General features: G+C 59.4%; 1 protein-coding gene across 11 annotated transcripts in view; it reads left to right on the forward strand.

Moving 5' to 3' along the window:
• ZMIZ1 (zinc finger MIZ-type containing 1) overlaps positions 1-27,260 on the forward strand; it is a 230,753-nt gene that overhangs the window by 192,105 nt on the left and 11,388 nt on the right. For 9 of the 11 annotated variants that reach the window (XM_033434003.2, XM_033434005.2, XM_033433994.2 and 6 more), the window contains 13 exons: positions 2,779-2,923; positions 12,937-13,051; positions 14,087-14,304; positions 15,269-15,467; positions 16,418-16,708; positions 19,416-19,598; positions 20,558-20,635; positions 21,316-21,490; positions 21,977-22,118; positions 23,639-23,849; positions 25,006-25,111; positions 25,999-26,159; positions 27,131-27,198. In XM_033434003.2, the coding sequence (XP_033289894.1) occupies positions 2,779-2,923; positions 12,937-13,051; positions 14,087-14,304; positions 15,269-15,467; positions 16,418-16,708; positions 19,416-19,598; positions 20,558-20,635; positions 21,316-21,490; positions 21,977-22,118; positions 23,639-23,849; positions 25,006-25,111; positions 25,999-26,159; positions 27,131-27,198 (2,092 nt within the window). The remainder of the gene's footprint in view (positions 1-2,778; positions 2,924-12,936; positions 13,052-14,086; positions 14,305-15,268; positions 15,468-16,417; positions 16,709-19,415; positions 19,599-20,557; positions 20,636-21,315; positions 21,491-21,976; positions 22,119-23,638; positions 23,850-25,005; positions 25,112-25,998; positions 26,160-27,130; positions 27,199-27,260) is intronic. The other 2 variants (XM_033434004.2, XM_033433998.2) reach the window with 1 other exon arrangement.

The raw sequence follows: 27,260 nt of genomic DNA on the forward strand, positions 1-27,260 counted from the left end.
TAGGAATGTGGCTGTCCTGGCATCTGTGTTGTGTCATGGCTGCCTGATACCCACAGCACATCTGCTCACAGCATCCCAGACCCTCCCCAGCCAGGCCCCTCTACACCACCAGCCTCCCTTTATTCTCTCTGCAGAAAACCACTCCACTAGCAATAGGAAGACAAGGGCCGTCCTTGACCAAGTAGGCGGGTGGCTTGTGACACAGGAGGAAAGCTCTGAATGCCCCCGCTGTGCCCCCACCCCCTCCCATGGCGTGCTGGCCCCCAGGAGGAGCGCGGGCTGGGAGGGGTGGCCGTGGGCAGGGCGGGCAGCAGGCGGCACCATCTGCGGCCATCCTTTGTGCTGGCAGCCGAGCGCTCCCTCCATCGCTGTGATCCGCCGGGCCTCGTGCTTGGCGTGCAAATGAGTTTCCAGATGCCCGGTGCCCCCCCGCACAAGAAGCGGTAACTAGGGGCCTGGGAGAAGAATGGAGCAATCTGGAAATTCATTTCTGTTTGTTCCAGCCTCGCTGAATAGACCGCTTCTCCCTCCAGCTGAGGCAGATGTGTGCTGGGCACCCGCTTCAGGGGCGTTTTGCCACGGTTTCTGGGTAGACACACGCCGGGGGGGTGGTGCCTCTCCTCTCTGGCACCCTCCTCCCTGTGCAGGTGGTGGTATGGTGAGGCCCACAGAGAGGGGCAGGACACAGCTTTAAGACGCGGCTCGCCCACTGGCACCCCCTCCTGGAGGGAGAAACAGGTGCCCTGTTGGGACGGGCACGGGCTGTATCTCAGCCTCGCTTTCTTCTTTGGTTGAGCAGTTTTGCACACCTGGTGACCCCGGCGGGACCCTTCACCACCCCACCCCATTCTCACAAAAACCACTGCCCTTCTTTTGTCCTTTGGTCCCCGGCAGACCCCTGGGAACATGGGCACCTCCCTCCCAGCCAGCTCTCAGCAGGACTCGATGGACGGGGTTCTCCTGCTGCTCCTAAAGATGCTGGGCCCCACTCACTCTGCACTCCTGACGGAGATTGCCTGGGCCACGGGCACGGGCAGAGCCTGGCAGGGTCTCAGAGGGCCCCCAGCCCTGCCTCTCGGGGCCTTGGGCTGATGGGGCAGCCTGTCCAGGATCTGAGCGATTTGAAGCGGCAGCCCTGTGCTGCCACCCCGGGGCCTTGTGTGTCTGTGCGTCCTCCCCCAGTGCCTGCTGAACGAGGTAAGGGGTGTGATTCAGATGAGGCCCGAAGCGTTTCTCATTGAATCAGAGGGGCTAGCGACCATGGCCTCTTGGTTTTGGCCTTTTGAAGAGTTTCATCTCCTCCCCCACATTCTGGTTCAGCCTTGGGCTTCACCACCAGGATGTGCAGCAGGGGCACCATCTGTGTGTCTGCCTCTCTCTGACTGTGGTTACTGTGAACGAATGACTTCACCTGCCTGAGCAGTGAAGCAGTCCGCTCATCTGTAGATGGGGATGAGAGCTGATATCCTGCATCACATGGGGTGGATTCGAGAAAAGGACACAGAAGCATGTTGCACGGCGTCCACGTGGGAGACCCTGGAAACAAGCAAGTGGGCTCTGCGTCCAGCCTAGTGGCTGAGCAGTCCTGGTTCAAAAGGCTCCTGGCTGCCTGACCAGGTCGACGCGTTCCAGGACTGTCAGATCAGTCTGGCTGATTACTCGTGGCAGGAGTGAGGCATTGGCTGGGCTGTGATCAGCCGTTTTTGCTTCCACGGTCTGCGCAGTTTCCCCTCCTGCCCCTGACCACAGCCCTGGAGGAGGGGCAGGACAGGGGTCATTACTCCTCTTTCCCTGCTGGCAAACTGAGGCCAAGAGAGGGTCTGTGAGCTCCTTAGGGTCACACAGCAAGGTGGTGACAGCCCAGCCTTCCTGACTCCTGACTTCCCCAAACCTCAGCTCCTTTATGCGCTTTGGAAGGACTGGCCAGAAACACTGACCCTGAGGGTGCTTTTGGCCTCTGGTGGCCGCACCGGCACAGTTCAGGATGAAAGAAAGTCCCCCAGCACCCAGTTCATTCCGGTGGCTTTTCTCTTGGTTTCCGAGGCCTCCTTAAGCCTGGATGTGGAGGGTTCTCCTGTGCTTCTGCCTTTGGTGCCCCTGGCAGACTCTAGCTCAGCCCCTGGGCCACTCTCTGCCCTGGAAATCCTTTGTCCTTTCAAGCATCTGTGCCCAGCAGTGCAGGGACCTGTCGCAGTCCTGACCGGAAGGTGGGTGCACGTGTGCTCAGCGAGCAGGATACTTTTGGGGGAGGAGTGTCAGGGAGAACCCTGCAGGCACTCCTGGGAACATCAACAGGTTCCAGGAAGGATCCGGATTTTGTTTAAACCTTGTGATTTGGGGTCCCACCCATGGGGAGGAAGCCATGTTGAGCCCATTGTCCAGAGTCCGAGGGGGGTGGGCTTCACTGAGACGTCCGGGGGCGGCCAGCAGTTCCTGACCTGGGCCCAGGGCACAGGTCTGTGCTTGGCCCCTCTGCCCCTCTCCGGTCTCCTCTTGGCAACGCCTCTGCTGTCTGCTCTGTCGTCTTGACTCTCTCCTCTTTGCCGTTGCGGTCAGCCCTCCTCTGATCCATTCCTACAGTAACAGCAGCTTTTCAGTCCTCCTTCCTTTAGGTGTGTTAGCCCCACTACACAGGTGAGAACACTGAGGCCTCCTGAGGAGGCTTAGTGACTCTCCTGGTGTCACACCAAGGTGGAGGCGAAGCCAGCATCAGGAGCACCCAGTCTGGGTGGGTGAGGTGGCCGAGGAGCCTGCTGACCATCCTGTCCTTCCTTGCAGCCCTGCTGTCCTCCTGGTGCGAGGAGCTCGGCCGCCTGCTGCTGCTCCGACATCAGAAGAGCCGCCAGAGCGACCCCCCTGGGAAACTCCCCATGCAGCCTCCCCTCAACTCCATGAGCTCCATGAAACCCACTCTGTCACACAGGTGAGTGGGCACACGCCACCAGGGGTGGGTCCGGGGCCCGCTTGGGTGGATGCTGGACAGCCCCCCTTCAGGCCCCCAGGTCTCCTTGGAAATGCGCCTCAGGTGGGAGAAATGGGGTGGGTGCCCCTGAACAGCCGGGAGGATAGTACATTTTCTAAAATGCAATTGTCATGTTTTAAATCCTCGTGGGTGAGCGCCGTTTCTCCCCCATCAAAACAGAGGCTGAAAGCTCTGGGCTTACCCAGCCTGACTGCTTTGTCCCTTTGGTGGAGGGCCGTCTCTTCTTCAGGTTCTAGACTTCTGGCAGAAAGTTAGCCTTCCTGAACCCGGAGCCTTCCCTCTTTCCTAAGCAGGGTCTCAGGCAGGGCTGGAAGGGGCTCAGGAAGGTCACCGGGCTGGTGGTCACAGCCCAGGCCTTCCAGACAGGAGCCTTGTGCGGCTGGACCATCAGCACTGGGCAGGGCCACCAGAAACCCAGCATCACAGGTGGGACTGGGCTTGCCAGAGGCCATCAGGCACTGAGCAACTGTCCAGTCTGCCCTTCACCAGCCTCAGAAGGAGCACGTGGTCAGGACCGGCAAGTGCCCCAGTTCATTATCTCCACGTCTCTCGCTGAGCTGGGGATGTTCTCTGCGAGCGCTGTTCGGGCTGACCCTGGAACAACAGGGACTGTCATGCTGTCTGCTCTCCCTGTGCCCAGAGCACGCTGCAGGACACCTGGGTCCCACCATCGAGGCGCTGCCGGGAAGTCTGGTACTGGCCACGCTTTGTCAATCGAATTAGAGTTAGTTGATTCTTGGAGCCAGAAGGGAACTTAGAGTTCTTCGGTCCAGCACCTGCCCGAGCAGGATGGCCCCCAACGTGTGGCTGGTTCCCTGCCTCGGTCAGATCCTTCTCAGGGTCACTGCCTCCTTATGCCCTCGGTCAGGACTCTGACAGCTCTGATGCTTGGAACAGCCCCCTTCTGTAGGTGTTTCTGAGGACGGGGTACTGTTGGCATTTGGGCCAGAGTAGTTTTTTATGGTGCAGGGGTTTGCAGGGCATGTCACGTCTTGGTCCCTGCCCACTCGATTCTCCTAGTGACCCCCAGGCATTGCTAAAGGACTCTCACATGTTTGGGGGGTGGAGGTATCCCCTGTGGTTAAGAACCACTGCTCTAGAGAGGCAAAACCCTCCTCCGTCCACCTTCCCCCTCTTGCCCCCCGCTCGGCCAGAAAGCCGCAGGTCTTCTCCAGCTGAACTGCTGCCCAGCTGCTGAGTACAGGCTGTGGCTGAGAGCAGCCCAAGCTACACACTTTGCGTTTACCCTTGCTACCTTTTACCTCCTTAACTCTCCATCCTGCCAGAGTCATCCTGCCTCTCACGATCCCACGTCTCACGTCCTTCTCAGCCATCCCTCCTCCCGGTCATTTCAGTAAAGCTGCCTCTGATGGCAGGCCAGCCCCTCCGGGGACCTGCCACAGACCCGCTTGGCTGTGACCGCAGCCAGCCCTTGGCCAGGTCTCTGCTGAGTTGAGCTGAAAGCGTGAGACTGCCTGGTCCTAGGGTTAAACAGATGAAGGGTGTCTCTGCTCCAGGAGCTGACTCTCACTGGTTGGGGAAATAAGACTCAGTGAGGCAAAATTGGGAGCTGGCAGATGGAGGCAGGGTTAGGGTGAGTGACTTTGGGGTTCTCTAGGAGGAAGATGGCCAGGGTGAGACGGTCAAGAGGCCCAGAGGATATGGGCCTTGACCTTGAAGGACTTGGGCTGGAAGCTGGGCAGATAGCATCCTATGAGTTCGAACTGGCTTTCCCAAGAAATGCTATGGGCCAAAGAGCAACTGGCTGGTACCCAGTGCCCTGCTACACACACACACACACACACACACACACACACCCTCTTCAGCCCCTTGCCTCTCCCTGCTACACACACACACACACACCCCCTCTTCAGCCCCTTGCCTCTCAGAGAAGGGAGAGCTGTGTGCGTTGGAAGACGCGCTAAGTGTTGATGGGTAACAACACAGCAAGGTGACAGGCATTCTGGACCATATCCTACACCCCAAGGACAGAACTGGAAGGGAAATGCCCAGAGCAGGACAATGACTTGCCTAAGAACACACAGCCAGGGAGGGGCAGGGCGCCGAACCACACACAGCGCTCTACCCTTCACCCTCCCACTAACCATTCGAGGCCAGTGACGTGGTATCTGGTCACTAACCCGATCCTACGCCACACCTCACCCTATTTCCCGATTTATAGTGGGACGGTTGAGACCAGAAGGAAGTATCATCTGTTGAACAAGGCCCAACCCACGTCCATTCAGACAGGGCTGTTCCGAGGACGCATTGTGGCCTGTGATTAGAGATCGGCTGCTCTCTACCTGTAACGTCATGCCTTTCCCCAAGGTGGGGAGTCCCTTATTTCCAGAGAAACTCCAACGGGGTGCATCACCTTCTAAGTCCCTCATGTAATTTCCCAAACAAGAAGGAAAGAAAGTGGAAGAGAAAGTCAAATACTGTCACAGCTAGGAAAGTCTTCTGCCCGCCCTCCTCCACAGCTGTACTGAATGACTTGGAGGAAGGAAGCTTCTCTTCCCCTTTCATTAAGGAGACCTCAGGCGGGGGGTGAGCTTAGGGACCCTGCGTGTTCAGGATTCGGTGCTCGGAGGTGTGTGGCTATTCCAAGACGCAGGGGTCCTTGTCTGAAGGTTCTGAGGACAAGCAAACAGGAGAGGGTGAGGGAGCCCGGATGCCTGAAGCCCCAGGCCGGTGGGCTAGGAGGCTGTGACTGTTGTATTTCTGTAGTTCAGGCGTCACGGTCACATCCATCACAGGCCACGGAGGTCAGCCCCACAGCATCAGTCTGTGAGTTGGGGCCTGTGCCAAGGACCCCTGGAGCCAGCTTCTGAGCGTGCCAGAGGTTAGGAGGAATCCTGGGTACCCACACGTTTGGCTCGCGCTGTGGTTCGTGGAGCAGCCTGTGGGCTCGTCCCCGTCTGGTCCTGACCACTGAGCCGTCGGTGTGCCGTCCTCCCACTTTATAGAGGTGCGTAGAGCACCGCACAGGAGAAGGGAGGCTGGGAGAGGCCAGCCCAGGGCCGGAAGGGGCCTCGGGGCTGCGGCCAGGCAGCAGGATCCCTTCACAGGCCCTGCAGTGACCCAGACTTGTCGCCAACAAATATTTCTGTCTTCTTCCAGATATTTAGTGAGTGGCTGAAAAAGCCGTTTGTGATGAGCGCATTGTCCATGTGCAAGTCAGTGCCACAACAGTAATGGAAAGCCTAATAAGTCTTGTGTATGCTCTTCATTTGGTTACAGTCAAAGTCCACTAGAGCTGGGGAAGCCTCCGAGACCGAGGGGTGCCACCCTTCCCCTCCAGGTGAGGGATTTGCAACCCCCAGAGGAGAGGTTCCTGGGAGGGGCCTTGGGGCTCCCCTCGGATTCTGGGCACGGCCCTGGGCTCCCCTCCAATCCTGAGCAGGACCCTGTGCTCCACTCCGTATAGCAGGCGGGGTACAGGCCCTGGCGCCAAGCTGCCCAGCATTGAGTTTCAGCTCTGCCGTCTTCCCTCTGGGTCACTTTGGGCAGCTCTGTATCCTCTCTCTACCTCCATAGCCTCACAGGTAGCAATGGAATGACAGCAGCAGAGGACTTAACGCGTGTTGCCAGGCCTGGACACGGGGAGCCCCATGGACGAGTCATTATTCTCTGAACCCTCAGCCTGGGGCCGTCAGACTCAGATGTGCTCATTCACGGTCAACCAACAAAGAAGGGATCAAGCAAAACTGACTGCCGGTCCTCTTCTTTCCTTGGTCCCATCACACCACCTTCACCGCTTTTCATTCTTAGCTCTTTTTTGTACAGCCACACCGAAAGCTCAGTTTGTAATAGACCCCTCTTCTTGCCCCCAGGAAAAAAGAAAAAAGCAATGAAAGGGAGACTGAAGGATCTATAAATCCGTCAGTTCCAGATTGCCAAGATGCAAGGATCTTTTCCTTTTCTCCTTCCTCTTGAAAAAATTTAAAGCCCTCTAATACGCAGTTAGCTGCACCAGTTCCTCTCTGAGTTTCACCGCAGGGAGGGAAGGAAGCAGCCCCCACTAATTGTGATGATGGAGAGAGCTGCTAATGGTCCCCCTAAATTAAAGATGGTGGGAGCGTCAGCTCCTCACTGGCTTGGTGTGTCATTAGTGGTAACACTACAGCCTTGCGCAGAGATGGGACCAGTAGAGCCGGATGAGGGAAATTAATTAAGGTCTGACGATACCCTTAATAGGAATTTGTTATTTCTCCCAAATAAAGTGGCTGTGAGAAGTGCAAGGGAAGAAATAATGCAGCCCTCCCTCCCGCTTCCCTCCATGAATGTCTGTGTAGACACTTTCACAGGAGGTGCCCGGGAACCAGGAATCATCACTCCCTCTTTACTCATTTTCTCATATTTAGCAAATATTGGTCAGTGCCCATGGGGCTGGCAAACAGACATGTAAACCGTCTGCTGTAACTACAGTGTGAAGAGCTCTTTGTAAAATAGATGAAAAGAAGTGCTAAGGGAACAGAGTAAAGTGCCCTTGGTGGTCTGCTTAGGAGAGTCACAAAAGGGAGCATCCAGGCTGGGCTCCGAAGTATAGATAGGAGTTTATGAGAGAAAGGAAGGCAGAGGAACACTAAGGAAAGCCTCAGAGGCTTGGAACATATGTTCAACAGGCAGGAATGATAATAACACCCCCTCCCATTGATAGCCTATTTGCAAAACTTCTCAGCACCATCACTGTATCATCAAGTAAATATGGGTACCTACACCCCACTTGAGCTGGAGAAATGGAGAGAAAAGTATAGGTACAGTTGAGCAGAGACTGTCTGCCAGGCACTGTGCAGAATTTTACCTGTATTTGTATGTTTCATCCTAAGCATATTAGTATTAGTCCCACTTTACAGATAAGAAAGTTGAGGCTGACTTAGGTAACAGGGCTAGGTCATAGAAATCATCAGTGGCCTACCAGAGCCAAGGTTTGACCCCAAAGAATCTAAGTTCCGAGCCCAGATAGTTAACCACTGTGCTTTGAGGCCTCCCTCTGCCATTTGAATATTAGCTAAAAAAATGTTTAGTCAGAGTCCTTGAATATTTGCCAATATACTCAGTCCAGGCCAAAGCTAGTGATCTGATGTATAAGGTGGTTTTTCCTGGGACACTGTTTGGGTTTTGTCTGCAGCCAGTCATTGAAGCATAACTCACGTCTCCTGTGTGCCTTCCCTGGCTGGCTTCCCCAAGAACCTTTAGGAAGTTATGCCCCTTCTTGGAGTTCTCATGGCCTTGATGGCCTTTGTAATGGATGCTTCCTTGCATTATCGCCATCTTTGCACAGGGAAGCGCCACCTTACTGGACCCTAAGCTCCCTGGGACAGTGGCCAGGCCCACTATCAACCTTACCCTTGACTACCTCTGGGAGCCTGGGAGCCTCAGATCCTAAGGCGTGTGTCTGTGGAGCCCACTTCAAGGGATTAAATGAGTTCTTGTGTGAAAGTCACTTCACGCGGTTCCTTACATGTAGAAGCCACTCAATGAATCATAACAGTGGTAACAGCAGGCAGTAGTTCGGGGGTACCCGGCTGTATTAGGTCACCTAATCCTCACGGCCGCCCTCTGAGTGAGGGGCTCTTCTCATCCCTGTGGCGAGGGATGGCACACTGAGGCCTCTGTCCCCCTCCCTGGAGGGCAGGACCTCTCACTTCCTGGGTGCCGGTGCCCATGTGGTCACAGGCACACTGTAGGTGGTCAGCAGTCAGGCTTAATGAATGAATGCATTCATTCATTCTGAGGCATCCCTCTGAGGTCAAGCACAGAGAGGCGGTGTTTCTTTCTGACACTTTTATTAGAAGCTTCCTGAGCCCTGCAGGTGTGTGAAGACATCATGCCAGGCACAGGTAGCCGGAGAACCTGGGGCTCCCGGGGCAGAAGGAAAAAGGCAGGAGGGCTTTCGCTCAGGCTCCCACTTGGGCCCCAGAAATGTGAGGAGAAAGTGGAGGTCAGGCCAGTGGATGGGGCGAGGGCTTCCTGGAAGAGGTAGCCTTTGGAAGAGGAGCCTGGAAGGGATGAGTGGCATCTTTCAGGGTGAGGACGAAGCATCCGAGTCCGAGAAGAGGCACAGAGGTAGGGAAGCAGCTGCCCCTGTGTTGGGAGTTGCTTGGCAGAACGCTGCTGAGAATCCTAGTGGCTTCTGGCACTGGTGCCTCTGTAGGTGGAACAGGATTCTTGGGGCAGGTTTGACTGGACGGGACTGTGTGTGGGGGTGGCTTGTGGCATGAGACCAGACCATGCTGGATTGCAGGTGTACAGAGCTGGGCAGGACTACTAAGAGTGGGTTCTCAGATCCCAGGGGTGCTGGCCTCCCTCTGAACCAGGTATGGACAGGTGGAGGGAAGTGGTTCCCAGTGGGCAGCCCTGAAATGCCAGGGACCTCTGACCTGGGCTGAGTGTGTCTGCTGGGGAAATAGTACTTGCAGAGGAGGGACGCAGCCTCCGGCCACCCCCAAGCCCCTAGGCCTCCTCTTCAGCACCCTGAGCCCCTCCCACCCTGGTAGGGCCCAAGAGCCTGGCTGGTCCTTGACCCTCGGGCACCGGGAGCCAGGCAGCACCCCGCCCCCTGCCCCGACAGCAGTGTCTGAGTCTGGGCAGAGACGTCGGCAGGGCTGACTGCCACCGTGGGCCCATGGGGGCGAGTGCCTTTTCCGCGCCAGCAGGAGCCGTCTCCCCAGGAGATGAGTCACAGCCCTGTCGGTGCGGCTGCCACTTCTGCTTTTGTAGCAGGTGCGAGTGGGGGCGAGCGGGTCCCCGAGACCACCCTACAGCATGTGCCTGTCTCCCCCCCGCACGCGTGGAGAGCATTGTGCCAGCAGGGCCTGTGTGCGCGCGCGTGCACACGTACGTGTACCCCGCACACGCCAGGTGTGCACCTGGGCTCTGGGGTGAACCGTCCAGCCAGACAGCGGAATGCCCAGTTTGGGAACCTCGGTTAAGTTTGCTTCTCACTGAGCTCGGGGCGGAGGGGACAAAACAGGAAGGAGCCGGTTTCCGCCCACAAGGTCCACCCACGAGCTGCAGGGCAGTTGGGAGCTTGCTCGAGGGCCTGTATCCCAGGGAGCCGGGACCTCCCCGCCTGAGGAGGTGAGGCAGCAGCTGTGGGTCCCCGCCAGGCTCGGAGGGGCTCCCGGGGGGCTTTACTTCCTGAGCCTGCCAGGCGTGCACCTCGGCCGGAACCAGACCTCAGCCTGGAGGGTTGGTGGGAGCTTATGGGGCAGGAGTTCTGGGGAGAGAGGACAGACTCGGGCCTAAGCTCTGCTCGGTTGCTGGGGTCCTGTGTTGAGTCCAGGCACACCTAAGGTGAGGGCCCCGAAGGAGGGCGGGTGTCCAGGGTCTCCTCTTTGTTGTTTAAAACCATAGCCTGCAGGGCCTCCCTGTGAGACTGGCGTGCCAGCCCTGGGACCAGCTGGTGCCCCCGGGTCCCCAGTGACCTCCTGGGAGAGCGGGGCTTCCTCCAGCCCAGCTGTGCTGAGGGGCAGGCCCTGCTTGTTTTCCTGTGCTTCTCTGCCCCATCCGGGCTCTCTGGGCTCCCAGACCCCCCAGCGGTGCTCCCAGATGCAGCGAGTGTGAGCTGTCGGTCACACTGGGCCTCACCCCCTTTCCACTGGCCCACGTCACACCTGGCCTGCAGAGGCAGGGGGCCGTCAGCCTGGTTCCCTGAGGACGGCTCCTCTCCCCGCAGTTCTAGGCCTGCTGTTTTCCCCCCAGAAATCATGAGTAATCCTAAAGCCTGTGTCACTTTCCAGTTAAGGAAGCCTTTCTGTCTGCAGTCTCCTCTTTAAGCCGCGTCAAACTTAGGCCACGGGGGCCCACGTTCAGACTAGCCGGCCCGAGATACACAGTAATGCGCACGTTTACCCCAAGACCCCGGGCACACGTGTGCTCGTGCGTAACATCAAGAAGTCAGTTCAAGGGATGATACTCCTCCTTACTATGTGCTCACATTTGATTACTTTCTGTTTTATTCCCTCTTTTTTCCCCCTCATGGTTCAGTGTCACAGCGCACTCTTGTGTCATGACCTGCAGTCGGAAGACACAGAGTAGAGCGGGGGTGGGAGTGTGTTGTTCTTATGCCCATTTAACAAATGAGGAGACTGAGTGCGCACAGGCTCGGAAACTTGTGCCGGGGCCCTGAGCCAGGGAGGGGCAGGTGCAGGACTTGTACCCACAGTACCGAAAAAAGGCCAGAGTGAGAGGAAAAGGGATTGGGGCTGGGGGCGTCCCCTTCTCCCAGGAGGTCAGGACAGCCGCTCCGGTGAGGTGACTTCTGAGCAGAGACAGGAAGGAAACCAGGGGCTGGCCAAGCAGAGAGGGTGTCCAGGCAAGGGGGCAGCAAGGTGAGACAGACAGCATGGGCAGTCAGTGGCACGGTCCTCCCTCCAGTCTGACCCAGCTTGACCGAGGGCCCCGCCTGGCAAGGAGCAGGGCACAAGGCTCAGACCCCCGGCGCCCCTCTGCCCACCTGGCGTGCAGTCCTGCGCCTCCTTCCCGGAAGTCTGACCTCTGGGCTGGCTCCCCACACCTCCGTTCCCAGTCGCCCCGACCTCTAGGGCCTGGGCTGGCTGCTCGGCTGGGGGATGAGTCAGCTTTGCTTTCTGCTGACTTCCTGTGTTGAAGGCACAAGTCAGACAGAGAGAGGCATGAGGTGCTTTCCGACCAAGCCGCCCTCCTCCAGAAGCCCCTTCTCCCACCTGCCCCCACTCCCCGGCTACCCAGCAGTGCTGCCTTGCAGGCCTCGCCCCCGGCGGGATGCCGTGGGCAGAGGTGGTAGCACAGATGTGAGTGCTCTGCTCTTCTGCCCTTTCTGGGGCCGTGTCTGGGATTTTCTCTCGGTAAGAGGCGCTGGAGAGTCAGCGCAGGACCGGCTCCAGGGAAGAGGAAGCCCCAGCCCAGCACTCCTTGGGGGTGGTACCCCTGGCAGGTTCTTTATACCGTGACCTTGCTGGCTCCTCCTCGAGCCTGTGCCTCTGCTCCTCTCCCTGGGGTCTGCTGGACCTCGCTCTCCATCTGTACCATGGCAACTAATAGGAAGCCACCTCTGAGCACTTACGGTATGCAGGGCTGGGCGTCGGGCCTTCTGACCTTTGGGGGCCCCTCGGGAGATGTCATCAAACAAGGTGGGTACTGCTGGGACTACAGAGGAGACTGGGGGAACAGCTGGGGCCAGGGGTTCCCAGAGAGGTGGGAACCAAGATGGGAAGCAGGGTAGGGTAGGATTAGCAATGGGGTAAACCATTCTGCTGTGTGAGTTTGGACTCTGTGTGTAAACACTGGAAGCCGTTGAAGGAAGGTCTTTGATTGTGCCAAGTGTCTTAGGTGTTTGAAGGAGATTGGCTTGGCAGGGAGGTGCGCGAGAGATCGGGGTAGGAGCAGGGGACGAAGCACAGCAGGTAGGCCAGTACCTGTCATCCAGGAAGAAAACCTGAAATAAGGAGGCTTCTGGCAAAGACCAAATCAGCTGGGCAGGGAGGCCACCTCACTCTGAGGGGTCAGGAGGAAGGGGAAGAACCGAGACTTAGACTGGAGCCCTTCTGACCTTTGCTGAGAAAGGACGGGGAAGCTTTGAGGGGAAGCTGGTGCGGAGGAACCAGAGCTGTTTCTGGAGAGCCGCTTAGAGCGGAGCGTGGTCGAAGGCAGAGCTTAGATTGAGCCTGCAGGTCTCTTCCTCCATAGCATGGCCTGTGGACTTGGGCTAAGGTGAGACAGACAGCCATGGGGGTGGCGCGTCCACGGTGATGGGGGGAGAGGTCGCTGTCATACGATCGGTCACCTTACAGTGTGCACCTGTTCTGCGTTGGACACCGTGCCAGGGGAATCCAGAACTGACTGAGAATGGGGGTCACCTGGGCCTGGCTGGGAGCCGCAGAGCATGGTGGGGTTGGTAGATGCGGCGTGCCTCCGTCTGCGCCTGTGTCTGCAGCCCCTGAGGACCCCCACCCTGTCTCCCTCTGCAGTGATGGGTCGTTCCCCTATGACTCTGTCCCTTGGCAGCAGAACACCAACCAGCCTCCCGGCTCCCTCTCCGTGGTCACCACGGTTTGGGGAGTGACCAACACATCCCAGAGCCAGGTAAGAGCCTGTCCTCCCCCCAGCAACAGCCCCTCCCAGGCGGGGTCATCCCTCGAACCCTGAGGCCCTCGGGTCACCATGCCATGCTAGCCCTGGTCACTCTCCCAGGCTCTCCCCAGCTGGAAAGACCAGCTTTCAGGGCACACCCAGCTGTGGACACACCTCTACCCAGGATGGGTCCACACCTGCCCCAGGAGGATGGCCCCTGGCCCCTGTGCACTGCCCCAACCAACCCTAGGGCCATCCTGAGGGAATGTTTTTCACCTGACACACAGCAAGGGGCTCTTTCCTGGCCGGCATTTACTTTGGTTGGATAAACAGGAGAACTTCCTGTGTTGTTGGCCTCAGGGCTCCAACACCTGGGGTCTCTGACCCTGGACGGCCTGGGTTAGATTTCAAAAGATTGAGCCTAAAACTTGTGACAAACTCCACTTCACATCCCTAGTCTACCCTGCCTCCCGCTCCTGTTCCTTCCTCCTTCCTCCACTCCTTCCTCTCCCTGCTGCTGGGCCTCTGCCATGGCCACGTGAAAGGCTCAGGGCCGCTTGCCGCCCTGGAGGGAACCAGTGCACTTACCTGTGGTCTTGGGCCACAGGGAGCCCCTCGGCCAGGACCCTGCCGCCCTCTAGAGCTGGTAGGTTGGGCTTCTCTTTGCCCTCACAGAGCAGCAGCCCAGGGCCTCTGTGTGGCTTGACCCTTGGGCATCCAGGCGGCTTTGCAGGGCAGGAGAGCTGAGAAGTCCAGAGCTTTCCCACCTGCCACCTGGTGCTGGACCAGCCTCACCGCCTTCCATCACAGGCTGCTCATCTCCGCTGCCTGCTTCCGGGCTGGGTTCCCCCCTTCTAAACATGTATATACCATGGCAACCATCCGTGCCCAGATGAAATGAACGCCCCCCCCGCCCTTCTCCCCTTTTCCTCAGTCGTCCTTCCTGTTTTGCCTCTGTCTCCACCCCCACCCCTGCCATTTTTCCTTTTCCATCTCCATGCCACCTGGGGTGCCCACTTGGGTGACAGCCCCTCTCTCTGCCCACAGGTCCTCGGGAACCCTATGGCCAATGCCAACAACCCCATGAATCCAGGCGGCAACCCCATGGCGTCGGGCATGACCACCAGCAACCCCGGCCTCAACTCCCCACAGTTTGCTGGGCAGCAGCAGCAGTTCTCAGCGAAGGCCGGCCCCGCTCAGCCCTACATCCCGCAGAGCATGTACGGCCGGCCCAACTACCCCGGCAGCGGGGGCTTCGGGGCCAGGTGAGCGGGGAGCAGCCTTCACAAGGGGCACGTCAGCCCTGCCCTTCCCCTCCAGGCAGGCTTAGGAGTCAAGTGTGAATCCCAGCACGTGCTTCCTGGCCTGGGAAGCATGGGGAGCCTGGCGCTCCCCTTCTCCTCAGGTATCCCGTCTGCCTGCGGGGCACAGTCATCCTTTATTGTGGGGGCCGGCCGGCAGGCCAGACGCTGCACGGCCGGGGCGCGTTCTGAGAGCCGTCAAGCCCGTGGGGTTGAAGGGCTGCAGTTGCATTTCTCAAATGCCCCTTCTCTGTGTCATGTCTTTATACGTTGGGAGACACTGAGAGCTGGGTGGCAGGAGGGTCACTTCTGCTCTGCTGGTGTGGAGGAAGAGGTGCAGGGCTGGGGTCCCTGGGTCCAAGGGAGGGGGAGGGCAGGGAGGGGCGTGGGGTGGGGCAGAGACACTCCATTCCTCCTCTTGCCACCAGCCCTGCTCTACCCAGGGCTGCCCTGTGGCCTCACCCCTGCCAGGCACCCTGGGGCCAACTGCAGCCCTGCCACGTGTCAGCGCAGTAGGGCCTCGTGGTGAAGCCCAGCTGCATCCCCATCCTGCCCTCCCCTGCCAGAGGCCCTGGGCCAGTTGCTCGGGTTCTCTGAGGCTAGGTGTCCTCCAGAAGGTGGGCTGACGGGTGTGCCCGAGGGCGCCATGACCTAGTACCTAGGAGCGATGGCTGTCTAGCACCCGGGTGGGGCTCCAGGAACACAGCAGTTGGCGGCTTGGTGGTTGCCAAGTGGCACGAGGGGCTGACAACCCCCAGGAGGCCCCTGTCCCCGCCTGGCTCTTAGTCTAGACCTCCCCGCTCTGTGAGCTGTGGACACAAGGGCCTGGCACGGCCTGACCTCTCCCTCCCCGCCCAAGGCGGGAGTGTCATGGGGTCATCTTGAGATTCAGGCAGCATCTAACTCTTCCTTCTTCCCTCCCTCGCAGTTACCCTGGGGGTCCTAATGCCCCTGCTGGCATGGGCATCCCTCCGCACACCAGGCCGCCTGCTGACTTCACTCAGCCGGCAGCCGCTGCTGCAGCAGCTGCAGTAGCAGCAGCAGCAGCCACGGCCACGGCCACAGCTACGGCCACTGTGGCAGCCTTGCAAGAAACACAGAATAAGGATATAAACCAGTATGGACCGGTAAGGGCCACACGCCAGGCAGACAGCCCCGGGGATCAGAGCTGGGGTGTTGGTGTCTGTGTGCTGAGGGGAGCTGATGGCGTCAGGGTGCACTTAGGTTTTCTTAGAAGCACAAGGAGGGGCGTGTGTTAGGGTGTGGGCGTATCAGTGTGGTTGAGAGTGGTGGGGGTGTGTTTGGGAGCTTGTGTTTGTTCTGTGTGGGTTGGTGGCTCGTGTGTGTCTGTGTATGGGGAACGATGTTCCATGTTGCAGTCTGGGCCTCTGCTCACCAAAGAGCAGGCTGTGTCTGAAGTAGCCCTGTCACCAGTCTGTCCCCCCCGGTGGCCTGAAGACCAGTGCTCTCCTAGTCATCCCGTCTGTGTGTCCTGCCCAGGTCCCAGCTCTGCTCCCCTGACCTTCAGAAGGATGGGGTGGGGTGTGAGGAGAGGGGGAGCCCCCCCGCAGAAATGCAGGACAGGCCTGGAGGTGGGAAGTCCAGGATGGGGACAGCAGGGCAGGTGGGCACAGGTGGGAGCCGAGGCCACCTCAGACTGCAGATGGAGGGGGTGTGTCCATTGGCTGAGGAGCAGGGGCGGGGCTGGGGCTTTCCAGGAAAGGGGCCCTTGCCTCCATCCTTATCCACCTCCATCCTCCCATGCCCCTCCCCACCCCTGCACCCTCTTTCCCGTTCCTTGCCTGCCTCCCTGGAAACGCTGCCTGTGCATTGGAGTGACTGCACCCTACCCCTCGGGCTGCACCTTTCCTGTGCGGCCTGCAGAGGGCAGCAGCGAGCCCACGAGGCCGGTGGTCCTTTGGGACCTGGTCACCAGCTGCAGCCGCACAGGAAAGTGCCCAGCCTCCAGCCCCGAGCCCCCCACCTCCCCTGCCCTTCCTTCCTTCCCTGCACTTTCAATGCATGTGGCATTTTATTCTTTTTTTTTTTTTTTTTTCTTCTTCTTCTCCCGTTGAAGGTCTGTTCCTCTTTCCAGATGGGTCCCACCCAGGCGTATAACAGCCAATTCATGAACCAGCCCGGGCCTCGGGGGCCTGCCTCCATGGGGGGCAGCATGAACCCCGCAAGCATGGCGGCTGGCATGACACCCTCGGGGATGAGCGGCCCTCCCATGGGCATGAACCAACCCCGGCCACCCGGCATCAGCCCCTTTGGCACACACGGGCAGCGGATGCCCCAGCAGACCTACCCGGGCCCCCGGCCCCAGTCCCTTCCCATTCAGAGCATAAAGAGGCCATACCCGGGAGAGGTGAGTGTGACAGCTGGCAGCCGGTGGGCAGGGTGGGAGGTGGGGAGGACACGGGTGCTGTGGGTAGTCCCTTGAAAAGGGCATGGATTGACCTTCGGGAAACCTGGACTAGAAGGCAGGATCTTAGGAGTCAGGTGCTCCTGAGGTTGAGGTCAGCTCTGGCGTTTCCTATATAGAAGACCCTGAGCAAGTGACGTCACCTCCTGGAGTCTCCGTTTCTTCTTTTGTAAAAGGCAGTGACGATCCAGCCCACCTCCTGGGGCTGCCTGGGAGTCTTGAGTGAGGGGGGCTGTACGTGAAGCGCCGGGCCCTGGGCCGGCATGGGCGGGCACTTAGCAAGCAGTAGCCGCTGTGAGGATCCTCTTCTGTCTTGGCATAGACACTAGCTGGGCGACTTTGGGTAAGGAACTAAGCCTCCTCGGGTCCACATTCCTCGCACCCACGTGAGGACACCTCACACCCAAGAGCGAGAGATGAGACAAAACCCTGTGAAGATCTAAAGGCCGTGCACATGGGAGAAGTGACTGGAAGGCAGACAGCATGTTTCTTGGGGCTCTGTCGGGAGGAAGGCTGCCCGGTGGGGTGTCCAGCCACCTCAACCGCGAGATCAGTGAAGATCGAAGGAAGCGAACCCACACCTCCTGTCCTCCGGGAACCAAGACTTCAGCAGGAAAGACAAGGTCTAAGCTGGAACTCACAAAGGAATGATGCACTTGGGGTGTGTGGAACTCGGCGTGAGGTCAGGAGAAGGACTTCCTGGAGGGGGTGTCACAGGGCCTTCAGCGAGCACCCAGAAAACGGGTTGGCAGCGAATGGCCTATGTGGGTACCTGGGTAAGGATGTAGTTCACCTGCAGAAGACACAGAGACCCCAGGATCGTGGCCCCTGCACGCACTCCTCGAGAGGCCCACCTTGATTCCTCACCTGGACAGGGCCCTTCCCGAGCATCACCCAGTGCTCTGCTAGCACACAGATTGGCTTCACCCCGTCTCAGAACTGTGCCTTCTGCTTGGGCTTCCAGTGCGTTTAGAGCCCAAAGACCCTGAGTTCCTTGAAGGTCCATGTGCTTCCCTCAGCATCCGCCCTTACTTGGGCTAGAATGCAGCTGGGACACTGACAGGGATGGCCTGGGTCCAAGAGGGGAGATGTCAGGGACGTCCTCAAACACCCAGGAGCCGGGGTCAGGCCCAGACCCCCTCCAGGTGGGCAGCAGCTCAGGGAGAAGCTGGAGAAGGATGGCGGCTCCCGAGGCCCTGGCTGTCCTTGAGGGTGGGGGGCCTCGACCCGTGGGCCTCACTCCCATGCACAGCCCCCACATGGGTTCTGGGCCTTCTCAGCCCCCTCTGTGCTCAGACTCCCGGCGTTCCCTCTGGCTGGGCTGGGAATGCATCTGTAGGCCCAACCTCCGCTGCTGGCACCCAAGGAGGCGATCACAGAAAAGGCAGCAGAATTTCCGGTCATTAGCCTGACGTCAGCCCTGTGCCTGTACCGGCGTTAGCTCCCCACGTCTTACGTGTCACAGCAGGGCACACCAGAGGCTCTCCGTTATCTTTACTAAGTCCTCCTCAATAGACTGCTGGGACTACCCAGCTACAAAATGCCCGACGCTGGGCTGTGACACCGGTGGCCACAGACTGCACGTCCTGACCCCGTCTGGGAAGACTGGGGTACACACTCATAGAACCTCTGAGTTGTCGGAACCTGGGGGCGGGAGCGGGGCTCAGGTCACCTGGTCCCGCAGAGGGACTAGTGGACAGGCCCCAGCTCCCCTTCCTGTCCTGCAGTGATGTGATGGGAACCTCACCATCACACAGAGCAGCCGCCGTATCGCAACAGCGTGAGCTCCGCAGAGTTCTTCAGCGTGGATGCAAACTGCGCCCTCTTCTGCCGTTTACCCCATGTGTTGAGCGAGTATTAACTGCAGGCCTGTTCTTTGCCAGACGCTGAGACACAGCTGTCTCCTGGACCTCTGAGCCTAGAGAGCAAGAGAGAGTTAGTAGACAAGAAGTTTTGCAGATGGGGAAGAAGCACTGACTCTGCGGGATGTAATGGCCTGGGGTGCCCTGCGGGTCACCTGATTTTACAGACAGGGAAGCAACTGGAGGGTGGGAGTGGCTCTCCCAGGACAGCGATCCTGCCCCTCTCTGGAGCTGTTGCTTCCCCCATAGGGGCTGCCTTGTCCCTTCACCAGCCTGGTGCTCCCGACCTCTGCACCAGTAGCCCAAAACTAAACATCAGTGTGTTGTGCTCAGTGTGGGGTACGGGGACAGTGCCTCCCAGGTTCAGCCTCAGAATGCAAGGGCTGGGGATCACCTTTCTGGAAGTGCATCCTGTTGTCTGTCACATACTAAGCACTAGGGGAGACCCAAAGGGGGCTTCAGAATCAAGCCCCCTCATGAGGGCAAGAGCAAGAGGCTCTGGAAGCACCCCCAAGCTCAGGGGGCATGGAGTTTTGAGAAAGACAGCTTCATGGGGAGGTGGCCCTCGAGCCAGACGGGCCGATGTAATGTCCCTGGATGTCAGGGCAGGAAGGGCCCCCGGCATCATCTGGTTCAGCTGGTCTCCTTTGCGGGTGGGGTGGGCATTTTCTGGGTGGGTGGAAAACAGCAGGGGCAGAGGAGAGGAGGTGGGGCGTCCTGGCATCTGGTGGGCAGCTTGGCTTCGAGACACTGATGACCTTTCCCCGCTCCTTTCTCTGCCACCATAGCCCAACTACGGAAACCAGCAATATGGACCAAACAGCCAGTTCCCCACCCAGCCAGGCCAGTACCCCACCCCCAATCCCCCACGGCCGCTCACCTCTCCCAGCTACCCCGGGCAGCGGATGCCCAGCCAGCCGAGCACCGGGCAGTACCCGCCCCCCACAGTCAACATGGGGCAGTATTACAAGGTGAGTCCCACCACCCCACGGGCCCCTTTCCTCCTTACCGCCTCCCCTCCCCACCCCTGCCTGTGTCATCCTGACCCTGGCTGTCCCCTGGGGTCACCAGGGGGCAGGCGGAGATCTCTGGATGTGATCTCATGTGCTCAGAGCTGTGCGTGCAGCGGCCAAAATGACAGGCTGGCTTTCCTTGGTTCCTGTTCTCGTGGGGCTCAGATGATGGTTTTCCTTCTCCTTTTACTATTTATAGCACGTACGAGATAATAACAATGAAGGAAATATATTTTTTAAGTAAAAGCACCCACCCCGATATATTTACGTTTGATTATAGACTTTGTCCCGCGCGTGTGGGCATCAACCGTGTTGTGTAGTTGTTATTACGGTTGTGATTTTGAATCTGTGTCTTTCACTTGAACACAGCCTGTTACTTATTGCTACAGTCCCCGTGGTTGTCACTTTTCATGGCTGCCTGACATTCTCCTGGGAACCACACCACATTTTATCCTTTCTGTTGGACATCTGGGTTTTTTCTGAGTTTTCCCTTTTGAAATAGTACTATAATGAATGTTTTCAGACGCGTAGCTCTTTCCTTCTTTGGGATCATGATAAAGTACATTCTCAGGAGTGAGGAAGACTCTGGAAATATTTTACACTTATTTGCCAATGAATCACGCCAACTTACATGACTCCCCACCCCTTGGCTTACCTGGGCTTACTATTTTTAGCCCGACTGCAGCACACTAGGTGTTGCTATTTTTATAAACTCGCTCAATTAGTAGCTATGGGCAGAGAGAGGCAGAACACTGACTGTGGTGGTGGTGTGCCCTGCCCCCACTGCACTCCCCACCCCAGCACTGGGTGGGCCTCTTCAGCATCCCCTGTCCTCCTGGAAGGTTTTCGTTTCAGGAGGGAGAGCGGGGTAGCTTTTCTGCCTTCCGTTCACGGCACTGTTTATCTTGCTTTACCAGCCAGAGCAGTTTAATGGACAAAATAACACCTTCTCTGGAAGCAGCTACAGCAGCTACAGCCAAGGGAACGTCAATAGGGTATGTATCCGTTTCCATCTCGGGAATTAGAACCCACATGCGCTGTGTTAGAGGGGGCCTCGCCGTTCCTGCCCCAGCCTTTCTGGACGTTAGTGGGGTCGTCCACTCCAGGGCCCAGAGATGCTTGGAGGACCTGCATCTCAGATGGGTGGGCCAGGGATGAGTGTGGACCTGGCCAGTCCCGGGAAGAAAACAAGGTGGGGACTGAGAGAGGAAGGGAAGGGACTCCTGGAGATGCTTCACGCCTGGCTCCATCTGGGGACCCCAGTGGGTGGGGTGGCGATGGAGGACACGGCCTGGAGCCACGATGTGGGCAGCAGGAGACCTGGCATTGTTCCTAGCATGCTTCTTCTCCCAAGATGATATTAGGCGAATTCCCCGTCACCCTGAGCCTGTGTCCTCATTGGTCCAATGGGCTGGGGACCCTACGATCCCCCTGGTGCCGTGACCCAAGTGAAGGGTGGGGAGAACCTTTCCGGGCCCACCTGTCTTCCCATAGGGGCAGAGGCCTGAGTGTGGCCAGAGTGGAGGAAGGGGCTTTCCTGGGGGGCTCTCCTCCCTCGGGGGAGCAAGGGCCATAGCCCTAGGACCCTAGGGTGGGGGGGGCACGTGTCCACGGCCATGGTCCCTCCTTATGCCCGTGAGCCCATAACCTATATGTGGTTTCTCTTTCCCTCCAGCCTCCCAGGCCGGTTCCTGTGGCGAATTACCCCCACTCACCTGTTCCAGGGAACCCCACGCCCCCCATGACCCCCGGGAGCAGCATCCCCCCATACCTGTCCCCCAGCCAAGACGTTAAACCCCCCTTCCCACCGGACATCAAGCCAAATATGAGCGCTCTGCCACCACCCCCAGGTGAGCGCCCTGCTCTCTCCCAACCTCCCTCCCTCATCAAGCCAGCTCCACCCGCGTCCAGCACACAGTGTGCCAGGAGCCAGGGGGCTTGGAAGTCGGCCTGCCTGCCTCTGGGGGCTGGGCGCGGGGCGAGTGAGAGCAGGCCTCCTTCCACCTGCCCGAGCGGCTGGAGGCTGGGAGGGAAAGCAACTCTCAGCTGTGGCAAAGGGCTGGGAGGAGAAGCCAGCCGGGGCTTCCAGAGCAGGGGGCAGGTGGAGACAGGAGGGGATGCAGAGCGGGGGGATGAGTGGGAAGTGGGAGGCAGGGATGGTCAGGATGGGGTCGGAGGGACCGGAAGAAGCCAGGGGCTGCCTGGTATGCCCTTGAGCACACAGCGCAGCTGCCGTGGCCCTGTTCACACACGCGCCCGGAGCATGCAGCCAAGGGTGCGTGTCGTGTGCCGCTGGGGCGAGGGCCGTGCCGCTCACCTGCTCCTCCCCCACGCAGCCAGCCACAATGACGAGCTGCGGCTCACGTTCCCGGTGCGGGACGGCGTGGTGCTGGAGCCCTTCCGCCTGGAGCACAACCTGGCCGTCAGCAACCACGTCTTTCACCTGAGGCCCACAGTCCACCAGACGCTGATGTGGAGGTGAGCGTCAGGGCACAGTACAGCCCGAGCCGGGTGGAGGTTGCCCCGGTGCTGACATTCCTGGGCCCTGGCATCGCCTGAGACACGTGGTAACAGCATCTGCTTGACACCGTCACCTGTTGAGCATTGCTGACTGGGCCCTGCTGTGTGCAAGGCCCTGGGGGTGTCAAAGCGAACCTGCGGGTGCCGGGAGACAGACAAGTCTGCCTTGGCTTCATGGCCTGAGGGTAGGGAGCTGCTGTCACCCACGCCAGTCCTGATGAGACAGTGGTCAAGAACAAATTCCCAGAGGAAAACGTGGCTAGCTCAGGCTGGGAAGGAGGATGTTCCAGCAGGGCCCCCGAGTTGGCCCCGAACGTGGCTCATGTGGTCAGAGCCAGGAATATAGAGAGAGGCGCGAGAACAGGACCGGGTCCTTCCTGCAGATGGCGAGCAGCTGGCCACCGGGCGGGGCTGCTGCTCAAACAGTGGGTGCTGGAGTGAGGGGTCTGGAGGCCCCCTGCTGGGCCAGGCTCTGTGTTCTGAGCCTCCTATACCTGATCTCTTTTGATCTTATGAGTGGGCATTGCTTGCCCCGTTGACAGTGAGGAAACTGAGGCCAGAGAAGTGATTAGCTTGGGTGAGTCCTCGCAGCTAGCAAGGGGCAGAGCTGGGACTCGGGCCCAGGTCTCTCAGACACCAGAACGCATTGGTGTCTCCACCCTCGGTTCCTCCTCCGCGGGCAGGACTCACACTGCCTCGCTGTGTCAGTGACCAAAGGCCTCAGCTGCCCAGTGAGCAACCTGAGGGCACGAGATGTGTCTGAGCTGGGCACGTGCACACACACCACTGTGCGCGCACAGCTGGCCCGTTGCCTGGAGCAGGCCAGAGGCAGCTGGGGTGGGCAGGAGGGCACGGGAGTGCACTCAGGCAAAAGGGTAGAGGGGCCCGCATGCAGGGGCCCTGCTCACCCACTGCTCCTTAGCCGTGAGTACCGTCGCCTGCGAGACCTTCTGTGGCTCGGCCACTGGCCCTGCTGGCTTTGTGGGGACTCCTTAGGTGCCATGTCCTTGGGGCCCACCGCAGGGGTAGGGGGGCGGGAACTGAACCAGGCAGCCCCTGGCCAGGGCTGCTTCTCCCATGGGAGCTCAGGGCATAATCAGCCTTCCAGCTGGCCTCGTTGAGTTAGCGTCTGTCCGTCTGTCTCTGTCCTGGGGGAACGGGAGGCGTACTTCCATGCAGGGGACTGAGGCGGATTGTGGCCAGAGCTGTGGGGCTGTGGTTGAACAGTATATGGGAGGCATGGGGGGAATTTGGGTTGTTGGGATGGGGTTTGATGGGAGGGATGGGGTTTGATGGGAGGCCTGGGCAGGGGGAACGTCCAGGGTGAGAGAGGAGGAGAGCTCGAGGCGGCTGGGGGAGCCTTCGTGGCTGAGGACAGGGTGCTGAGTGACTCGATGGGGGGCTCTGGTGACGGAGGGGTCATGGAGGCCATGGGCAGCCCCCTCGCAGAGCCGCCCTGAGCCTCGCCCCGCCCCCAGGTCTGACCTGGAGCTGCAGTTCAAGTGCTACCACCACGAGGACCGGCAGATGAACACCAACTGGCCAGCCTCGGTGCAGGTCAGCGTGAACGCCACGCCCCTCACCATCGAGCGCGGCGACAACAAGACATCCCACAAGCCCCTGCACCTCAAGCACGTGTGCCAGCCGGGCCGCAACACCATCCAGATCACCGTCACCGCCTGCTGCTGCGTGAGTGTGCGGGTGGGCCCTCATCCTCAGCCTTCTCTGGGCCTCAGCTGCGTCAGGGGTCTCCATCCCCCTTCCCCAGGAGTGATCTTTCAGGAGTACCCCAGAAACGTGCCACAGTCCCCCCCAGGGCCGTGGGGTGAAATTCAAGCCGCCGTGCTCTGGTCCGAGGCCTGGCCTTTTCTCCTACCGCAGCGTCCATCTGGTCCACACACTCCCCTCCCTTTGCTCGTGTAGGTCCTCCTCCCGGACACCATCCCCCGTGCCCACCACCTTCTTCCACTGAGGAAGTTCTGTGTGTCCCTCAAAGCTAGGTTCCGTTCGTGCCTCGTTTGCAAGAAATTTTTATATTCTAATCACTTCCTCTCCTGAGAACCAACTCCACCAAGTCTGGAGTTAACTCCTTCCCTTTGTCACCCAACCATGCTGTCTCAGAACTGTGTATGTGTGTCCCCTGACCTGTGACTCGCTGATCTGGGACCACGTCTGAGCCACACTCCTGTCCCCCAAGATCAGGGCCTGACACTCAGGGCTTGTCCGGGGATTTGCAGAGTACCTGCCCCACTCTGCTGGCCTCCCTGGAGGAGAAGGAAGAGCTCTGATCCTGCCCTTATGAGGGTTGGGGCGCCACGACCACCCGGGGATAAGAGTCACAGGACTGGGGATGCTGTCAGAGTGAGGAGCCTGCGGGGGCTTGTTGGGGGTTGCAGTCCTGGAAGGCTTCCTGGAGGAATGAAGACAGGACGACATCTTCTGGCGGGAAGGATGGAGGAGGCATGATGGGGAACAGCGGGGCGAGGGGCAGGAGGGCCAAGGCTAGGAAGTGAGTTTGGCCCGGATTTTGATGCCTTGTGTCCCATAACCACATCCCAGGGGTATATCAGCATCAGAGTCAGCCTTGTTGGCATAGACCGCAGCAGCTGCCCCCGGGTAGTGACCCCGGTCTGGGTCCCCAGCTCGGTCTGGGACACATCCTGGGCCTCAAGGGCTCTCTCCCAGGTCCCAGGGGACCCTCTCCTAACGGGGCATCACCATGGACGTGGGGCCCTTTCCTGCGCTTAGCCTCTGGGGTGAAGGGGGCGGCCTAGGCCTGCGGAGGCCCAGGTGGCAGGCGTGGGGGCCGTGCGGCAGGGACCGAGCCTCTGCTCTTTCTCGGCAGTCCCACCTCTTCGTGCTGCAGCTGGTCCACCGGCCCTCCGTGCGCTCCGTGCTGCAAGGCCTCCTCAAGAAGCGGCTCCTGCCTGCAGAGCACTGTATCACGAAAAGTGAGTGGGGGCTCGGGGGCTGGAACCAGACCCCAGTCCCACCACGTTCATTGTCCCCTGGGCCTGGCACCACCGGGCCCTGAGTGTTCCCTGGCACTAGCCCGTGCCCCTCCAATGCCCCTCCTCTGGGGCTGTGGGGATGATCAGATGAGCACACAGTACCGTGAGTACAGCATGTAGGGCAGATTAAAACAAGACGCCGTGGTGCAGGTAGGCCAGGCAGGCTTCCTGGAGGAGGTGATCACCTGGAAGGATGGGAGGAACTGGAAGAGGGGGTTCTTCATCAGGAGAGAAGCACAGGGGTGGATTCCACCTCAACAGCCCAGGCCTAACTCGAGAAGGGGGGACTTGGCTCTGACTCCCAGGTGCAGACACTTGGGGGCCGGGGTGGGGGAAGGGGGTGCACCACGCAGGGAGGTACATCACTGCTCCCCCCTTCAAATGTGCTTCTTCACGTCCTGAGCCCTAGAATACGGCCAGGCCATTACCACATTTGGAGAATTCAGTGCAAAAGTGCCTGTGGGGCTCTCCCACTGACCCAGAAAGTCAGTGGAGTGCCGGACTGGGTTTCTGCAGGGTTTGCAGAAAGTCCCGCCTTCCTAGTGAAGACAGGGCATGGACTGCAGAGACTGGGGGACTCATGCAGCCACCTCCAGGGGCACTCCACACATGTCACCTGGAGAGTGTCATTCCAGAGCACTGGGAAGCCCAGGGCCTCCGGCGTGCTGAGCTCCCTTTTGCCCAGGTGGGGGTGCCCTGCACCTGTTCATGAGACCTCCCTGTGCTGGGGGGCGTGGAGAATCAGAGTGTGTATCAGCCACCTGAAGGAGTGGGGGGTGTGCAGGACAGCCCTGCCCTCCTTATCCACCTGTGCCTCCGCCCTACAGTCAAGCGGAATTTCAGCAGCGTGGCTGCCTCATCAGGCAACACGACCCTCAATGGGGAAGATGGTGTGGAGCAGACAGCCATCAAGGTGTCTCTGAAGTGCCCCATCACATTCCGGCGCATCCAGCTGCCTGCTCGAGGCCACGATTGCAAGCACGTCCAGGTGAGCAGTCCCAGGGAGAGCGTCCCGGAGTCTGGCTGCGATGGCGAGGAGTAGGCGGGGGGATGGGCAGCAGGGCCTGTCTCTAACCCCGGAAGGATGCCGTGGCCATCAGGAGCTGATTTCACTCACTCGCTCCTGCCATCATTTATCCTCTGAGTATCTTCTCTGTGTGCTCAGAGCTAGGTTCCCAGGGGGCTACAGAGCTGGATTTAGACAGTCCCAGCCCTGGCAGATGTGAGATGCCAGCGGGAAATTCTGCGCATACGGCCACTACGGCTGATAGGGGACCTGAAAGCAGGGACGCCTCTGCCTGGTTCACTGCTGTGTTCCGAGGCCCTGCCCCGAGCAGGTACTCAGGAAGTGGCTGTGGGATGAGTGACTGTCACAGTTTGGGTGGCTAAATGCGGGCAGCCCAGGTGGGTGGGATTCACTGGGTGGGGGCTGCTGTGGGGCCAGGCCAGCCGCACCCTCAGCCCCACCCTCTCACAACTGGCCCCGAGGGCTTCATAGTGGGTCGGGAGCCTCCCAGCCCCGCTAACCCCCATCCCCGGGAAAAAGGGGGCAGCAGAGGTCTGGTCGCTTTATTTGTCTGACGCACACTGATGAACTGGATGGGGTGTGTCCTCCATGCCTGGGCCGGGCCAGGGAGAGGGGCTGTCATGGGTCAGGATCAGTGAGAGGTGGCTGCAGGGGAACCAGGAAGGCTTCTCAGAGGCCATGGGTCATCTGGGGCACAGGGATGGTATGAGGAGGGCTGGGCACAGGTGTGCAGGGATTCCACGTGGCCCGAAAGCTGTAAGCACAGCAGAAAATCGGCAAGGTCATCACCCCTCTCAACCCTGGGTCTCTCCATCACCTGTCTCCCTCCCTGGTGGGACGTCTTCATGAGGGTCCCAGAGGCAGTGGCACCTGCATTTAAGAGGTTTCTGAGAGCCCTGCTCTCATCTGTCTGTGTCTCCCGGCCTCCGCAGTGCTTTGACTTGGAGTCGTACCTGCAGCTGAATTGCGAGAGAGGGACCTGGAGGTGTCCTGTGTGCAAGTGAGTGATGCCCACCTCAGCATAAGCTACGTCACCCGGCTCCAGGAGGAGCTGTGGCCCTG

This window comes from Orcinus orca, chromosome 14 (assembly GCF_937001465.1).
Source record: "Orcinus orca chromosome 14, mOrcOrc1.1, whole genome shotgun sequence".
Classification (NCBI taxonomy): Eukaryota; Metazoa; Chordata; class Mammalia; order Artiodactyla; family Delphinidae; genus Orcinus; species Orcinus orca.